This window comes from Anolis carolinensis, unplaced genomic scaffold, assembly GCF_035594765.1.
Source record: "Anolis carolinensis isolate JA03-04 unplaced genomic scaffold, rAnoCar3.1.pri scaffold_10, whole genome shotgun sequence".
Classification (NCBI taxonomy): domain Eukaryota; kingdom Metazoa; phylum Chordata; class Lepidosauria; order Squamata; family Dactyloidae; genus Anolis; species Anolis carolinensis.
Genome location: NW_026943821.1, coordinates 6,179,370 through 6,197,341, shown reverse-complemented (window position 1 = coordinate 6,197,341; position 17,972 = coordinate 6,179,370). Strand labels below are relative to the sequence as shown.

Below are 17,972 nucleotides of genomic sequence, written 5' to 3'. Positions count from 1 at the left end.
TGAACAATCTGTTGGTACACCAGAAATATTATTCTGGGTGTTTCATGTTTGGGTCCATTAACCCCCCCCCCCCCCATTTTTCTTCCTTCCTCAGGTTCAAGAACTGATTATAAACAAGGACCCCACCTTACTGGATAATTTCCTGGATGTAAGTATTTGTTGATGCATTGGACAAGTGCTTGATATAAACTTTTAGCCAACGTCTTCTTCCCAGTTTTTTTTTTTTGGGGGGGGGGGGGACTTCAGACTGTAGGAATTGCTGCTTGCTTGGTTCTGTTCCATTTGTTGTCTCCTGGCCCCTGTGCAGGAAACCTACCCGTTACTTTTTTCCCACCAAGAAAGGTAACATTAGAAAAATGAAAATAGTTGTTTATGTAACAACATATTGGTTCTGATGCCAGTCTTGAAAGTGAGCCATCTGCAACCAAAGCAAACTCACACTTTTCCACTTAGAACAGTTTTGGAAATTCTGCCCAACAGCAACATGCTAGGCATAGCAAATCTCAACACCATGGCAGATATATTTTTGCCAATTACACTGTGCAACACAATTTTTGTTTCTGGGTTATAAATGTCATTTCCTAATTGACTGTAGCATAAAATCATAGAAAAACTGCAGAAACTTCATTTTTACAGGAGGGACATCCTGCAGCACATAACTCTGGCTTGTGGTTTTTGCCTGGGTTAAGCATAGTTTTTCTTCCCAATATAGCTCTACCATTACTTGGTCCTCAGAGTCAGCTTCTGAACTTCATCAGCCTCTGAAATTCAATTGCTCAGAATATTTTTGTTTGTTTGTTTTTTATTTTGTTTTTGGTATGTCTGAGGGCCAAAAGGAGGGTGACTGGCTGCAACTTTCTTTATTTCTACATTGCAGGAGATCATTGCTTTCCAGGCAGACAAGTCTGTTGAGGTCCGGAAGTTTGTCATTGGGTTCATAGAGGAAGCCTGGTGAGACCATTTTGGTTTGCGATTGAAGTGGGCATCCTCTGTTCAGCTGCTTTTTGGGGAAGGGGACACAGGTCAATACTACTTTGCTTGTGTATATATTGTGTGCATTTATAGTACGTACACCTTTTCCATCCAAGGATGGGGGTCAAGGCAGCTTATAGTATACTAGCTTAGGTACCTGGCGATGCTTGGGTTAGGTCTTTTGTAATAATAATATTAGAATTAGTCATTGTTTGTTTTTGGATTTTATAAATGATCCCATTATAAAATGCATAAGGATGTGGGCAAACTACAACTCCCATCATCACATATAATTACCTCCAATCCGCACGTGTAGTTAAAGTTGGTTGTGATGTGTATATGGGCCAGGTTTGGCACAGATCCTTCGTCCGTGGGGTTCACAAAGCTATCTGTATATGAATGAACTACAACTCCCATCATCCCATGTCAGTCCCCCGTCAAACTCAACCAGTACTTAAAATTGTTCTGTGTGCCAAGTTTGGTCCAGATCCATCCTTGTTGGGAGTCACAGAGCTCTCTGGATGCGGGAGCCATCTTGGAAAATACTAGATTCATAGATACTTGACTTTTGTCATATACATAGATTTAAAACTGTACAGATTAAAAACCATACGAAAACATCAAAGTATGAAGACGAAAGTTACCAAAAGACAAATGCTTTCTGAAGTTCAGATACTTTAAAACACAACATACAAAGCAGCACAGCACACCATTTTACCATCATCATTTATTTATATAGCGCAATCACTGTACAAGTAAATAAACATCAAAAGTTCAAAGCAGGGCTATGGCTTCCTTGGCCTGGCAGTTTCTGTGCTATGGATAAAAAGCCTTGTGCCATTTTCTTCGGCTCATCTTTTTCATTACTTTCTCCCCTTTCTGACTTTGCCTCCAGCAAACGGGACACAGAGTTGTTGCTCAAGCTCATTGCCAACTTGAACATGTTGCTGAGGGACGAGAATGTCAACGTGGTGAAGAAGGCAATCCTGGCCATGACTCAGCTGTATAAGGTGGCGCTGCAGGTGAGTCCCTTCTTCTTTCGCCAAAAGGTGGGAAAGCGCAACGGCGCAATCCCTGCAACCCACACAGTCGCAAAGTTACTCTATAAGATACTCTTTTCAAAGGCTTAACTGGAGCCAGGAAAATTTTCCCCTGTGCTATTGTCACTAGAACTGACTGTAGGGAGAGCATGCCCACACTAGATGTGCTTTAGTCTCCAAAATGCCGTTTCTCCAAACTCTGGGAAAGAATCCTTTTTCCCCTAGGCTTTCACAGTGCACTTCTTTTCCATTTCTGTTTACTGTTTTGTGATGGACGGTTATACAGTAGTTCAAATATCTATTTTCTTTCTTTGTCTCATGATGAGATTCTTCTTCAGGCTCCAACCCCTTTGTATACATCTCAGATAAATTTTCATCATGATTATTACAAATCCTTGAACTTTCCTTCCCGTAAGTTTCTGAATTGCACAGAGAGAAACAATCACACAACCAAATAACCAATAAGGATATGTAGCCTGAAATAAGTATTGAATCCTGAAGCAATCAGGAGATATTCTCTTGTTTCCAGGAGGCACAACCAGTGCTATGTAGCTTGGGAAAGTAACTTTCTTTGCCTGTAATTTGCAGAATCCTGTTGGCCCAGTTGGCATGGAGATCCTGGGAGCTGATCCCAAAAGTATTTATTTATTTATTTATTTCATTTATATACCTCTTTTCTCACCCCTGGGGGGACTCAAAGCGGTTCACATCAAATAAATGGCAAAAATTCAATGCCTCACATATGATTAAAAACAGTATTATCACACATCTAAAACAATAACATAGGACTATAAATTAAACCATTGAAACTATAAACCATCAAACATAAACATGTTATGCAATATTTACATAAAGTTCATGATGAAGGTTTGGGAATTAGGTATTTTCAACATGCTAACAGCAGGTTATCTTTGCCACCTGTAATTACACTATGTAGCATGATTTTTGTTCCTGGGTTATAAATGTAATTTCCTAATTGGTACTATTATAAAAATGTGGGAAATTTTTATTAAACTGCAAAAATTGTTTCTGCGGTCTGCACAAAGGTTTAAAATGGCATATTTTCATTAAAGAAAATTTCTAACTAAGTGCATAGATTGAAGAAAATAATAATACTTTCAGGCACAAAAACAAAGTTTCTGGACTAGAACAACTACTTTCAAAGTAAGGGTTGTACAATTAAACAGGAAATAACACTTTCAAACCAGGAACAAAATGTTTTTTCAAATTTTGCTACAAGTTGTATTGAAGCTCTGATTGTGGCTTTGGGTGAAATGACCGCTTCAGTCAGGAGGAGATGTTCCTCTTTGGCAGCAAAGCTTCTGTTTCCCATACTGGAATCTTGAACTGCCTGCCTTCTATCTATACGATCCCTTTGTCTGTTCATGCAGTGGATGGTGAAATCCCGAGTGATCAATGAGATGCAGGAGGCTTGCTGGGAAATGGTGTCGGCCATGGCCAGTGAAATCATCCAGTTGCTGGACTCCGACAACGACGGGATCCGCACCCATGCCATCAAGTTTGTGGAGGGGCTGATCATCACCCTGTCACCTCGCATGCCAGACTCGGAGGTGCCCAAGCGTCACAAAACCGACATCAGCCTGGACCGGGTGCCCAATGACCACCCTTACATCAAATATAGTAAGGAGATGGGAGAAGAGAGGGAGGTGGAAGCCCAATTTCAAGTCATATCAAGTTTCCCACTCCACTGAACCCAAGATAGGCCTGGATTAACCATTATAATAAATGTGTTGTAGCACAGGAGAGGTATATTTGTTTTTCCTTTCAATAATATAACTTTGAAGGCTATAATCTGCTAGATAATTACACCATTTTTATTTCCCATTGTTGTGCTCTTTCCATCCCAGGGTAACTGTTACTGTTATGAGCTCCTATCACATATTTTACAACATCTGCCCATTCTTTATTCCCACCTTTATCTTCCATTTACTGAGTAAAAACTGTTCTTTATTCAGCTCTAATTTTTCCCCAGATATTTCCTCTATCTCACACTTTATTTTTCTATAAAACTTTTGTACCCTGTCAAATATCACCACAGATGTAAAAATGTTCCTGTTTCACCACATTTATGCCAGCATAGTTTGGATGGGGTTGTTGTATGTCTTTCGGGCTGTGTGGCCATGTTCCAGAAGTATTCTCTCCTGACGTTTCGCCCACATCTATGGCAGGCATAGAATCATAGAATAGTAGAGTTGGAAGAGACCTCATGGGCCATCCAGTCCAACCCCCTGCCAAGAAGCAGGAAATCGCATTCAAAGCACCCCCGACAGATGGCCATCCAGCCTCTGCTTAAAAGCCTCCAAAGAAGGAGCCTCCACCACAGTCCGGGGCAGAGAGTTCCACTGCCGAACAGCTCTCACAGTCAGGAAGTTTTTCCTGATGTTCAGGTGGAATCTCCTTTCCTGTAGTTTGAAGCCATTGTTCCGTGTCTTAGTCTGCAGGGCAGCAGAAAATAAGCTTGCTCCCTCCTCCCTATGAGGAGGTTGTGAGGCATGGATAAACTAGGCAAGGAAAGGGAAAAAAAATATATATCTGTGGAGAGTCCAGGGTGTGACAAGAGTTTGGATGTGTTTTTTGTAAGATGAGCTAATTGATGTGGGGTTCAATACTATTTTGTCAATATTTTCCGTTGTGTTTCCTTAATCCTTAGGTGCTTAACTTTTTAAACTGAATTTATCCAGTGTTCAGCATCCTTCTCATTACTATTTAATTCCTCTTTACATTCCTCAATCAGTATCCGTTTCAAATTGTATTGTTTTTCTACTATTTTCCTATATATAAATCTCTCTTTTCCTTTCTTCTTCTCTATTTTTCATTTTAAGATTTGTTCTAGATCTGTTTCTGGGCATTCCTTTCTCTTCCAAATTCATTGGGACACCTTCTACACTGGCCCTATATCCCAGGATCTGATCCCAGATTATCTGCTTATCACAGATTATATGGCACTGGAGACTCATATAATACAGTTCAAAGCAGATAACCTGGGATCAGATCCTGGGATATAGGGCTAGTGGTATTTATTTATCGTGTCTGAAGCGAATTGAGAATAAAGTTATAATGTATTTAAAAACACAAAGTTAAAAACTTGGCATTATACTAGATTTCCTTTGACCAGAAGCTGGCCACTTGGAGTGCCTCTGGTGTCACTGTGAGAAGGGCCTCCATTGTGCATGTGGCAGGGCTCAGGCTGCACTGTAGTCAGTGGTCTGTGGTTTGCTCTTCTCCACACTCGCATGTTGTAGACTCCACTTTGCGGCCCCATTTCTTAAGGTTGTCTCTGCATCTCGTGGTGCCAGAGTGCAGTCTGTTCAGTGCCTTCCAAATCACCCAGTCTTCTGTGTGCCCTGCAGGGAGTTTCTCATCTGGTATCAGCTGTGGATTGAGGTTCTGGGTTTTAGCCTGCCACTTTTGGATTCTCACTTGCTGAGGTGTTTCTGCGAGTATCTCTGTACATCTTAGGAAGCTATTTCTTGACTTAAGGTGTTGGCAATGCTGGCTGATATCCAAACAGAGGGTGGGCTGGAGATATCACTGCCTTTGTCCTTTTATTACAGGCTGCTACTTCCCAGTGGGTGTCAGGTGGTGCAATACCAGCTAAGCAGTATAATTTCTCCAGCGGTGTAGGGCATAGACATCTTGTGATAATGCAGCATGTCTCATTATGAGTCATGTTCACTGTTTTAATGTGATGAGATGTACTCAGCACAGAGTAGCAAAGCACAAGGGCAGATGTCTTCACTGTTTCTGGTTGCTATCTCCAGGTTGTGCCAGCTTTTGTATGATATTATTTCTAGCACACACCTTTTGCTTGGGGCCTAGGTGACTTTAGGCAAGCCCTTCTCTCAGCTTCAGAGGAGGGCAACGGCTAACTTCCTCTGAAGAAATCTTGCCCAGAAAACCATATGATAGCATCAACTTGGGACCGCCATAAGTCAGAAACGACTCGAAGGCGCTCAGCAACATTGGCTGTGACACAGGCTGGGGAAACCTTGCTTCTGCAGATTTGGTACTTCTATTACCGTGTTTCCCCGAAAATAAGACAGTGTCTTATATTAATTTTTGCTCCCAAAGATGCGCTAGGCCTTATTTTCAGGGGATGCCTTATTTTTCCATGAAGAATTCACATTTATTGTTGAACAAAAAAATGAACATTATATACTGTGCAGTAGTTGTCATCACAAACCAGCATAACCAGACAAACTGTGAATCCTATCAAGAATTCCTTATTACTACCAATATTTCCATGAAAAACTATCTATAGTATGTACATTTACCGATCCTGCATGCTCTGGTGTTCTGTTCGTTGGACATGCTTCCTAACAAAAACTTTCCTAGGTCTTACTTTTGGGGGAGGCCTTATATTTAGCAATTCAGCAAAACCTCTACTAGGTCTTATTTTCTGGGGATGTCTTATTTTAGGGGAAATAGGGTAGTCCCACCCAATATGAACAATAACACAACCTAACAACAACAAGAAATCTCTGTGTTAAGGCTTGTTCCTAGGGTTCTTTGGGGCAGTGATTCAGAAAAATTACATTGGATACACTATATCCTCTCTAGTTTCTTTGGTTCGTTGGTTTGGTTTTCTATGGACGAGCAGATGGCAACTGGTAGATGACATATGTTGTGTATCTATCCAATCATCTACCGGTATGGCAAAGTTTTACCATATTGGAGGTGACATGGATTTCTGTCATGCTCTCCCCTCTCCTCTCAAGATGTTTTGTGGGAAGAAGGCAAGGCAGCCTTGGAGCAGTTGCTGAAGTTCATGGGGCACCCGGCCATCTCCAGCATCAACCTAACTGCAGCACTGGGATCTCTGGCTACCATTGCTCGCCAGCGGCCTATGTTTATGTCTGAGGTGATCCAGGCCTATGAGACGCTGCATGGTAAGCATGTTGAGTTTGTGGCATTGGTAGGCTGTTGGGAATTGTGGAAGTTGAAGTCCAAAACACCTGGAGGATCCAAGTTTGGCCATGCCTGGTCTACATTGCTATATAATGCAGTTCATTGCAGTTACGCATTATATGACAATGTATATCTAGGCAGGGATGTCATTGGGAGGCTAGAGGTTCCTTGCTCCTCTTCTGATCCCAGTATGGGGGAAAGGATGCTGAGAAACCGTTGCCTTCTTGACTGGTTTTTTGCCCGGCTCTCCTGACAGCCAATCTGCCCCCAACACTGGCCAAATCTCAAGTAAGCAGTGTGCGGAAGAACCTCAAGCTTCACCTATTGAGCGTCCTGAAGCACCCGGCATCGCTGGAGTTCCAGGCCCAGATCACCACCCTCCTGATGGACCTGGGCACCCAGCAGGCCGAAATCACCCGTAACATGCCCAACCTGAAGGAGCTGCGCAAGCGCCCGCGGGACGAGAGCGATCCCGCCATGAAGAAAATCAAGATCGGTGAGTAGGCATCGGGGAATGGGTGAGGCAGGACTGTTGGAGAAGTAGACTCTTTTCTAAAAGACAATTCAAGAATTTTTTTATCTCAGTTCAGTCTGGAAGCTAAGAGTTAGAATGTGAAAAGATTTTTTTTTAATGTGAAAAGATAAAAAAGGAAAAAAGTATTTGTTGAAATCAATGACATACTATTGACCAGGGATCCCCAAACTAAGGCCCGGGGGCCGGATGCGGCCCATCGAAGCCATTTATCCAGCCCCCATGGCACAAGGGCAGAAGGGGGTTGGGCTAAATGACCCAAGGGGTCTCTTCTTCTCTTACAACCATTATTATTATTATTATTATTATTATTATTATTATTATTATTATTATTATTATTATTATTATTATTATTATTATTTGAAACACAACAAGATGAGTCCACAGCAGACACTCTGCTGGCTGTTGTACTGGATCACATGCCAGACACTTCCCAAGTGTCTAGGACTGTGTGATGTATCTGCGAACAATGCGGGCAGTAAAGTGGCCTTCTGCAGCTGGCAGATGGTAATTTTGTCAGCGCCAATTGTGTTTAAGTGCAGGCCAAGGTCTTTAGACACTGCACCTAGTGTGCCTATCACCACTGGGACCACCTTGTCTGGCTTGTGCCAGAGTTTTTGTAATTCGATCTTTAAATCCTCATATCGTGTCAGCTTTTCCAGTTGTTTCTCCTCAATCCTGCTGTCCCCTGGGATTGCAACATCGACAATCCATACTTTGTTTTTTAACACGATTGTAAGGTCAGGAGTATTGTGTTCCAAAACCCTGTATTATTATTATTATTATTATTATTATTATTATTAATAATAATAATAATAATTAATAATATTGATAATTAATAATATTGATAATTAATATTAATAATTATTATTCTGCACAAAGGCAGAAGGGGATTGGATTCTATGGCCCAAATGATCTTTTCCAACTCTCAATTTTTTATTATTATTGTTTTTGTTGTTATTACAATAATAATAATAATAATAATAATAATAATAATAATAATAATAATTATTATTATTGCTTGGTGGCCAACTATAGTCTGGCCCTCCAACGGTCCGAAGGATCGTGAAATGGCCCCCTGTTCAAAAAGTTTGGGGACCCCTGCTATTGACTAATCTATAAAAAGAGCCTCCGGTGGCCTAGCGGATAAAAGCCTTGTGACTTGAAAGTTGGGTTGCTGACCTGAAGGCTGCCAGGTTCGAATCCCACCCGGGGAGAGCGCGGATGAGCTCCCTCTATCAGCTCCAGCTCCATGCGGGGACATGAGAGAAGCCTCCCACAAGGATAGTAAAAACATCAAAACATCCGGGCGTCCTCTGGGCAACGTTCATGCAGACTGCCAATTTTCTCACTCCGGAAGCAACTTCGGTTGCTCCTGACATGAAAAAAAATCTATAAAAAATCCAAATATAGCACTTCTATTACATGTTGGAGATATAAGATTAAAATGGCAAAATAAAGAATTAATAATGATCTTGGTTGCTGCTTATTGGTTAAGGTTATGTCATATGTCATAGAGTTGCAACCAATTCAACATAGTTTGTGGCAGCCATAAGAATGAAGTTTCTGGAGTAAAAAAAAACTCTTTCAAAGTAAGGACTACACTATGAAACAGGAAATAACATTTTCAAATCAGAAATTAAAAAATCAAAATTTGTTACATATCTAATACCAATCCTATGCTCTCTTTCATCTCTGCCCACCGCTCTTCTCCTTTGCTGCTGCAGAACCAGCCCTTGGGGATGATGATGAGGATAAAGACTTGGAGCCGGTGGTGGTCCCGGCCCCCAAGCCCTCCATCCAAGTCAGTACGCAGTCAGACATCGACATCACAGCGGAGTTCCTTCAGCCGCTTCTGACTTCAGATAATGTGGCCAACCTGGTGTGTATTCCTTGTTTTCTCTGGTTAAAAAAGCTCTGTATGCATTCTTGCTGCTAAGATATATTCAGGTAACAAGGTAAGCGAGAGCCAGCATGGTGTAGTGGGTTGATTATCAGACTCGGACTCTAGAGCAGGCATGGGCAAACCAGTAGGCTGTTAGGAATTGTGGGAGCTGAAGTCCAAAACACCTGGAGTGCCAGTGTTTGCCCATGCCTGACTTAGTATCTAGTTTTGCTTCTTTTTGGCATACTTTGGTTGTGAAATCTGCCAGTTCAGAGTTTTTAAAAAGGTATATCTGTGACCTTCTGAGCTCTCCTAACATCTCATTCGTATCCTTCTGCCCGCAGGTTCTCATCAGCATGGTCTACCTTCCTGAGAATATGCCTGCCTCTTTCCAAGCGACCTATACTCCCGTGGAATCAGCTGGCACAGATGTCCAGATCAAACATCTCGCCCGGCTAATGGCTAGCCAGATGACAGCAGCTGGGCTGGGACCTGGTAAGTCTGAAAATGGCATTTATAGCGGGAGCTGTCCCACAGATACAATCACCCTAAATTGGGCATGGGCCAACTTCAGCCATCCAGGTGTTTTGTACTTGAATATTTACATAACACTGTAATTTAAGATAAGACTGTCCAACTCTGATTAAATAATTATTCTAACCTTCTTCGGAGCCCCTGGTGGAACAGTAGGTTAAACCACTGAGCTGCTGAACTTGCTGACCGAAAGGTCGCCGGTTTGAATCCAGGGAGCGGAATGAGCTCCTGCTGTTAGCTTCAGCTTCTGCCAACCTAGCAGTTCGAAAATATGCAAATGTGAGTAAGGTACTGCTCCGGTGCAAAGATAATGATGCTCCATGCAGTCATGCCGGCCACATGACCTTGGAGGTGTCTTTGGACAACGCTGGCTATTCGGCTTAGAAATGGAGAGGAGCACCAATCCCCAGAGTCAGACACAACTAAACTTAATGCCAGGGGGAACCTTTTCCTTTCCTTAACCTTCTTCAGTGTAAATGTGCTCACGTATCCTTCCAATAACAATAAACAGAGTAAATTGGTTGCTGGTTGATGCTTTTTATTACTGTTAAAATGTTTTGTTTTTATTCTGTTTTTACATTGTGAATTGCATTTTTATGTAATTACATTTTAACTGTGTTGTTGGGCTCTGCCTCATGTAAGCCACCCAGAGTCCCTTCAGGGAGATGGAGGCGGGGTACAAAAATAAAGTTATATTATAATTATTATGTAATAATAATAATAATAATAATAATAATTAGAGTAAAATAATAAATTTAATAACAATAATGATAGAGTAAAATTATAAATGTAATAATAAAAGAGAAAAATAATACATGTAACAACAACAATAATAATAGGTGGGAAGGGAGGAATTTGGAAGGACTGGGAAGAGGAAGGCACAGCAAGGCAGCTGTTAAAACAGCTACAGTAGAGTCTCACTTATCCAAGCTAAACGGGCCAGCAGAAGCTTAGATAAGCGAATATCTTGGATAATAAGGAGGGATTAAGGAAAGGCCTACTAAACATCAAATTAGGTAATGATTTTACAAATTAAGCACCAAAACATTGTGTTATTATTTATTTATTTACTTACAGTATTTATATTCCGCCCTTCTCACCCCAAAGGGGACTCAGGGCGGATAACATTACACAAATAAGGCAAACATTCAATGCCTACAAGTTATACAACAAATTTGACAGAAAAAGTAGTTCAATACACAGTAATGTTATGTTGTAATTACTGTATTTACGAATTTAGCACCAAAATATCACGATATATTGAAAACATTGACTACAAAAAATGGCTTGGATAATCCAGAAGCTTGGATAAGCGAGGCTTGGATAAGTGAGACTCTACTGTACATAGTGATAAAGAAGTAATATATTTGCGGTGTTTCCATCTTCCTTACAAAATTTTATTGCAAGTAGGATGAAATAGAGGTAAAATGAGAAGAGGGCTGAATTTGGGGCAGAATATAGAATATGTTTTTCAGGACAGTAATACTCTTTTCCCTTGAACTGGATTGTTCTTGCGGTCTCATCCTACTCTATAATTGATGATTCTCTGTAACTCCAATCCCGATAGGTGTGGAACAGATCAAACAGGCCAAGGAGGCACTTAAAGAAGAGAAAGCCCTCAAACCCGAAAGCGTTCTGATCAAGCGGCGCATCTCGGCCATTCATCCGGGGCAGGCCATCTCAGTGGTGGGAGCACAGACCACTGCCGGCACTGCCGACACAGGGGCCTCCCAGACAAAACGCCGCCCGGAGCCCATCATCCCCTCCACTCAGCCCAGGTCAGAGTCACACAAGTCTCGTTATTCATGGCAGTTATTGTGCATGTGCAGGATGGAAATAGTTTTCTGATAGTAATATAAGCTGAAAGAAATGAGAAATAACTATTAGTAACAATAATGATGGAGCCCTCAGTGGCGTAGCGAGTTGAACCGCTGAGCTGCTGAACTTGCTGACCAAAAGTTTGGCAGTTCGAATCCGAGAGCAGGGTGAGCTCCCACTGTTAGCCCCAGCTTTTGCCAACCTAGCAGTTCAAAAACATGCAAATGTGAGTAGATCAATAGGTACCACTTCAGTGGGAAGGTAACATCGCTCCATGCAATCATGCCAGCCACATGACCTTGGAGGTGTCTATGGAAAATGCCAGCTCTTTGGCTTAGAAATGGAGATGAGCACCACCCCTCAGAATCGGACATGACTAATGTCAGGGGAAATCTTTATCTAACAAGACTTTGCAAACTGTTGATGCAGGGTTGCAGTGCTGTAAAAGTACTTGAAGGTCAAATAGAGATTTGCTGGAAGAAATTCGAGAGCTAAATCAGTTGTCAGAATTTAAGACACAATGGAAAACCTGTCTCTTTCAGAAGGTCGACACAGTCAACTTTGAACCATGAGTCTTGGATTTGCATTTTATATTTTGACCTTGGTACCATGTTTTTTGGTCTATGTATTTCATGGTGGTGTGTTTTGATTGTGTTGTATCCCATCTTGAACCATGAAAAAATATATTGTATATATTATTATATATTATATTATATATAACCTATTATTATATATTAATATATTATTACCAAAGTAACAGTAAGATAGAAGGTCCCTCCCCAAAGGAACCTTTCCAAGAAGTTTAAGTTTCTCTTTATACCTGTGGCATCACTGGTTTCTAGTTGACTCTACCCATTCAATTTTTAACTATGAATTTTAAAGTGAAGCCCTGTGTCTCCTGTATTTTAATTTTGTTATCTTTGTTATATGTTTTAATATATGTATTTTACTGGATGTTTTTATATTGACGTGTTGTTAACTGTGTTGTGCCCTGCCTCAAGCTGTGAGGAGTGGCGAGTTGTTGTTGTTGTTGTTGTTATAAACTATCAAAGTCTGAGTTATCACAAGTGTGAAAAGGAACATAAACTTCTTGGAAAGTTTACTTTGGGAAGGGACCTTCCCTCTTACTGTTAGTTTGGTAATAATAATAATAATAATAATAATAATAATAATAATAATAATAATAATAAATTTTATTTCTTACCTGCCTCTCCTTGTGGCTCAAGGAGGGGTACAACACAGTCAAAAGACATCAACATAAAATACATACAACAAAATACAGTAGAGTCTCACTTATCCAACGCATTTTTGTAGTCAATGTTTTCAATATATCATGATATTTTGGTGCTAAATTTGTAAATACAGTAATTACTACATAGCATTAATGTGTAATGAACTACTTTTTCTGTCAATTGTGTTGTATAACATGATGTTTTGGTGCTTAATTTGTAAAATCATAACCTATTTTGATGTTTAATATAGGCTTTTTCTTAATCTCTCCTTATTATCCAACATATTTGCTTATCCAACGTTCTGCCGGCCCGTTTATGTTGGATAAGTGAGACTCTACTGTAGATATATAAGAACACACCACCATAAAATATATACACAATAACACATGTCACCAAGATAAAAAAAAAACAGCAACAATATAATGCAAATCCAAAATTCATGGGTCGGCCTGCTGGAAGAGATGGGTCTTCAGTTGTGTTTCAAATTCTAACAGCTCATTTAGCTACTAGATCTCTTTTGGTAGGTAAAGAACAAATACATTGATGGCGCTGTGTAACTGACAGTGATTTCCAAGTTAGCAACTGTGTAAGAGGTCGGAGTGTGAGTTTGTGAAGCAGTCAGTCAATAAAGATGGAAGTCTCTTTGTACTTCAGGGACCCCACTCCAGGGTCTCCTCATTTCTACTTCTGCAGTAGCCAGGACTTTCTCCTCCACATTGATTGTACTGAGTCCTCATAATGTTTCCAATTCCATGTCACAGTTGGACAGATTTCCTCCCAGTTAACACAGATACCAAGCCCAGGTAGAACTTGGTATCCATCCTGCTGCTGAAGCAAAGCCCAAACTTCAAAAGGAGCTACCAAGTTCTCTTCTCTTCAGGTTGGCTGGCGCCAGTGGACGAAAGAAGATCTTCCGCCTGAGCGATGCCATCAAGCCTCTGGCAGATGCACAGAAGGACAAGCTGAAGGTGGCAGCCGTGAAGCGGATCCTGCGCTCGGAGAAGGCCGTGGCCTGCAGTGGGGCTGCTCAGGCAAGTCCAAAAGAGCTTGAATGTAGAATCATAGAGCTGGAAGAGATCCCAAGGGCCATCTAGTCCAACCCCCTTTTGCCAGACAGAAAAAGCACAATCAAAGCACCCCCGACAGATGGCCATCTGGCCTCTGTATAAAATCCTCAAAGGTGTTAGCATTCCCCGGTTTTCAGAGGGTTGTTCATTATTAACGGTCCTGATTTACGAGTTTTTTAAATGAAAGGCACTGCAGACTAACTCAACCAGAGATGCCAGCTATAGCAGAACTCCTGGTGAACCAACCTGGACACAGAATATTATTTGAGAACACAGAAATGCTGGACCATTCTAACAACCACCATGTCAGACGACACAGAGAAGCCACTGAAATCCACAAGCATGTGGACAATCTCAACAGAAAACCATAAAAATGAACAAAATCTGGATACCAGTATTGAAAACTCTAAAATCAGGACAGTAAATAAAGAACAATACTCAAAAATAGGGGAATTACAGGCATGAAACAATCCGGGTCAGCTAATACCTCCTAAAAAAGGATTCCCCCAGGCAGGAATCAGACAGGCCTTGAAGCCACAAGGCTTTTCAATGCTAATCAAGGTGATTCATTGCAACATTCACTCCTGCACCCAAGGGTTCTTTCTCCCACCCTGGATCTTCTACAGATATATAAACCTTTCTTGTCTAGTTTCCTATATAGAATCATAGAATCATAGAATAGTAGAGTTGGAAGAGACCACATGGGCCATCTAGTCCAACCCCCTGCTAAGAAGCAGGAAATCGCATTCAAAGCACACCCGACAGATGGCCATCCAGCCTCTGCTTAAAAGCCTCCAAGGAAGGAGCCTCCACCACGGCCCCGGGGAGAGAGTTCCACTGTCGAACAGCTCTCACAGTGAGGAAGTTCTTCCTGATGTTCAGGTGGAATCTCCTTTCCTGTAGTTTGAAGCCATTGTTCCGTGTCCTAGTCTGCAGGGTAGCAGAAAACAAGCTTGCTCCCTCCTCCCTATGACTTCCCCTCACGTATTTGTACATGGCTATCATGTCTCCTCTCAGCCTTCTCTTCTGCAGGCTAAACATGCCCAGCTCTTTAAGCCGCTCCTCATAGGGCTTGTTCTCCAGACCCTTAATCATTTTAGTCGCCCTCCTCTGGACGCTTTCCAGCTTGTCAACATCTCCCTGGAAAGCGTCCAGAGGAGGGCGACTAAAATGATACCTCACAACCTCTGGGGATGTCTGCCATAGACATGGGCGAAACGTCAGGAGAGAATGCTTCTGCAATATTTATTTATTTATTTTTATTTCCAGAATTTATACCCCGCCCTTCTCACCCGGGGGGACTCAGGGCGGCTTACACAGTTGGCAACATTTAATGCCAAACAATATGGCCATACAGCCCAGAAAACTCACAACAACCCACATACTGACTGAGTTTGGGACGTTCCCCTCACTTGGACCCTTCATTCCTCCCAACAGGCCCGGGTGAAAATCCTTTCCTCCCTGGTGACCCAGTTTGAGGTCCCGCTCAAGAACGAGGTCCTGGCCTTCATCTTGGATGACGTCCGCAACCGGCTGGACCTGGCCTTCGCTTGGCTGTACCAGGAATATAATGCCTATTTGAGCCAGTATCCCTCTGGTTCTCTCAACAACTACGACGAGTGTCTCATTGGGCTGCTCTCTGGGCTTCAAGAGAAGCCGGACCAAAAGGACGGGTAGGTAGTTGCTCTTGCAGAGGCATATCAAGGGCCCACTGTATTGCTTGTAGTACTGTACTGTTATTTTTCATATCTTTTGGACATTTTTGTCCACATCTTGTAGGTACAGTAGAGTCTCACTTATCCAACATTGGCATGCTTCCAAACAAAAATTTTGCTAGGTCTTACTTTCGGGGGAGGCCTTATATTTAGCAATTCAGCAAAACCCCTACTAGGTCTTATTTTTCGGGGATGTCTTATTTTCAGGGAAACAGGGTATGTAGTAATTACTGTATTTACAAATTTAGCACCAAAATATCACGATGTATTGAAAACATTGACTACAAAAATGCGTTGGATAATCCAGAACGTTGGATAAGCAAGTGTTGGATAAGTGAGACTCCACTGTACTTTTTTAGTACTCCTGACTATTGGACTTCTTTTTTTTTGTGTGTGTGTCAGGAGCAACTGGAGTTGCTTCTGGAGTGAGAGAATTGGCTGTCTGCTAGGACGTTGCCCATGAACCTCGCCTAATGGAGTTTTACTATACTTGGTCTTCTATATATATACAGTATAGTCTCACTTATCCAACATAAACGGGCCAGCAGAATGTTGGATAAGCAAATATGTTGGATAATAAGGGGATATTAAGGAGAAGCCTATTAAACATCAAATTAGGTTAAGATTTTAAAAATTAAGCACCAAAACATCATGTTATACAACAAATTTGACAGAAAAAGTAGTTCAATATGCAGTAATGCTACATAGTAATTACTGTATTTATGAATTTAGCACCAAAATATCAGGATGTATTGAAAACATTCACTACAAAAATGCATTGGATAATCCAGAATGTTGGATAAGCGAGTGTTGGATAAGTGAGACTCTACTAATATATATTATTTTAGTGTGTTTTATCAGAGTTATTGTATTTTATGATATTTTTATTTTATTTTTCTTATTTTCATTTTTTAGTCTTTATTTTATTCGTCATCATTTTGTTTATTAAGTTACAGTTAGGTTGTTTATATTGTGTAATGTGCCTTGTCCTCATATAAACCATTTGTATGCTTTACTTTTGGCATTGAATGGTTGCCATATTGTTGGAAACCGCCCTGAGTTCCTTTGCGGAGATAGGGTGGTCTATAAATAAAATGTATTATTTATTATTATTGTTTTTCTGCCTTTTCTCTGTGCAGAATCTTCACCAAGATGGTTCTTGAGGCCCCATTGATCACAGAGAGTGCCTTGGAGGTGATCCGGAAATACTGTGAAGATGAGGTGTGTGCCATGGGGTTCCCATATAGTCCAGTTTTCTTTAGCAGGAGAGGACGTTCAGTGCTCATGTGTTTTGAAAGGGGATGTAAGGGGGGAGAAAAAGGCAAGGAAGTCCCTCTCTATCAGTTCAACTGCATGGATGTCATGCAACTCAATCTTGAGCTCAACCTATGTATTATTTTTCCCTAAGCTGATTTATTTATTTATTTTTATTTACAGTATTTATATTCCGCCCTTCTCACCCCAAAGAGGACTCAGAGCAGATCACATTGCACACATATAAGGCAAACATTCAATGCCATAACATAGAACAGAGACAGAGACAGATGCAGGCACGGGCTGGCCTTGAACTCATGACCTCTTGGTCAGAGTGATTTGTTGCAGCTGGCTGCTAACCAGCCTGCACCACTTTCCTTCAAGAGTTGTAGTTTGAAGCAACCCCAGTGCTAATCTCAAAGCATTTTTTCTGACTTTTTGCAGAGCCGATCCTACTTGGGCATGTCAACACTTCGGGATCTGATCTTCAAACGCCCCGCGAGGCAATTTGAATATCTGCATGTTCTCTTGGACCTCAGCTCCCATGAGAAGGACAAGGTGAGTCTTGGGTGAGCCAGTGTTGTTGTCTGGGAGCAGCACAAGGAACAGTTATGGGGTTGGATGAGATAGTGATCCCTCTCTGGTGGTTCAGCTTTGTTTCATGCCCAAAATCATTACAAATATTGTTATACTAGCTTAGGTACCCAGCGATGCCCAGGTTAGGTATTTTGCAACACTATTAAAAATAGTTTGGGGGCTATGAATAGTCACAATAGAAATACACATGTCTCTCTGGGTGTAAGATACACATGGATCTTTGGATGTGAGTGGACTACAGCCCCCATCATCCTCTCTCAATCCCTCCTGAACCCTTTCCAGTATTGTAGGATGTTCACGATGGGTATATGTGCAAAGTATGGTCCAGATTCATTGTTGATAAGATCCACACAGCTCTCTGGATATGAGTGGACTACAACTCCCATCATCCCGTCAC

The 17,972-nt window shown here is 41.4% G+C and overlaps 1 protein-coding gene across 1 annotated transcript in view; it reads left to right on the top strand.

Annotated features, from left to right (window-relative positions):
- sympk (symplekin scaffold protein) overlaps nucleotides 1-17,972 on the top strand; it is a 59,924-nt gene that overhangs the window by 4,386 nt on the left and 37,566 nt on the right. The window contains exons 4-16 of the mRNA XM_008123648.3: nucleotides 95-148; nucleotides 878-951; nucleotides 1,868-1,994; nucleotides 3,404-3,653; nucleotides 6,752-6,922; nucleotides 7,198-7,437; nucleotides 9,201-9,355; nucleotides 9,703-9,853; nucleotides 11,460-11,670; nucleotides 13,823-13,973; nucleotides 15,447-15,682; nucleotides 16,864-16,945; nucleotides 17,423-17,536. Of these exons, the coding sequence (XP_008121855.2) occupies nucleotides 95-148; nucleotides 878-951; nucleotides 1,868-1,994; nucleotides 3,404-3,653; nucleotides 6,752-6,922; nucleotides 7,198-7,437; nucleotides 9,201-9,355; nucleotides 9,703-9,853; nucleotides 11,460-11,670; nucleotides 13,823-13,973; nucleotides 15,447-15,682; nucleotides 16,864-16,945; nucleotides 17,423-17,536 (2,016 nt within the window). The remainder of the gene's footprint in view (nucleotides 1-94; nucleotides 149-877; nucleotides 952-1,867; nucleotides 1,995-3,403; nucleotides 3,654-6,751; nucleotides 6,923-7,197; nucleotides 7,438-9,200; nucleotides 9,356-9,702; nucleotides 9,854-11,459; nucleotides 11,671-13,822; nucleotides 13,974-15,446; nucleotides 15,683-16,863; nucleotides 16,946-17,422; nucleotides 17,537-17,972) is intronic.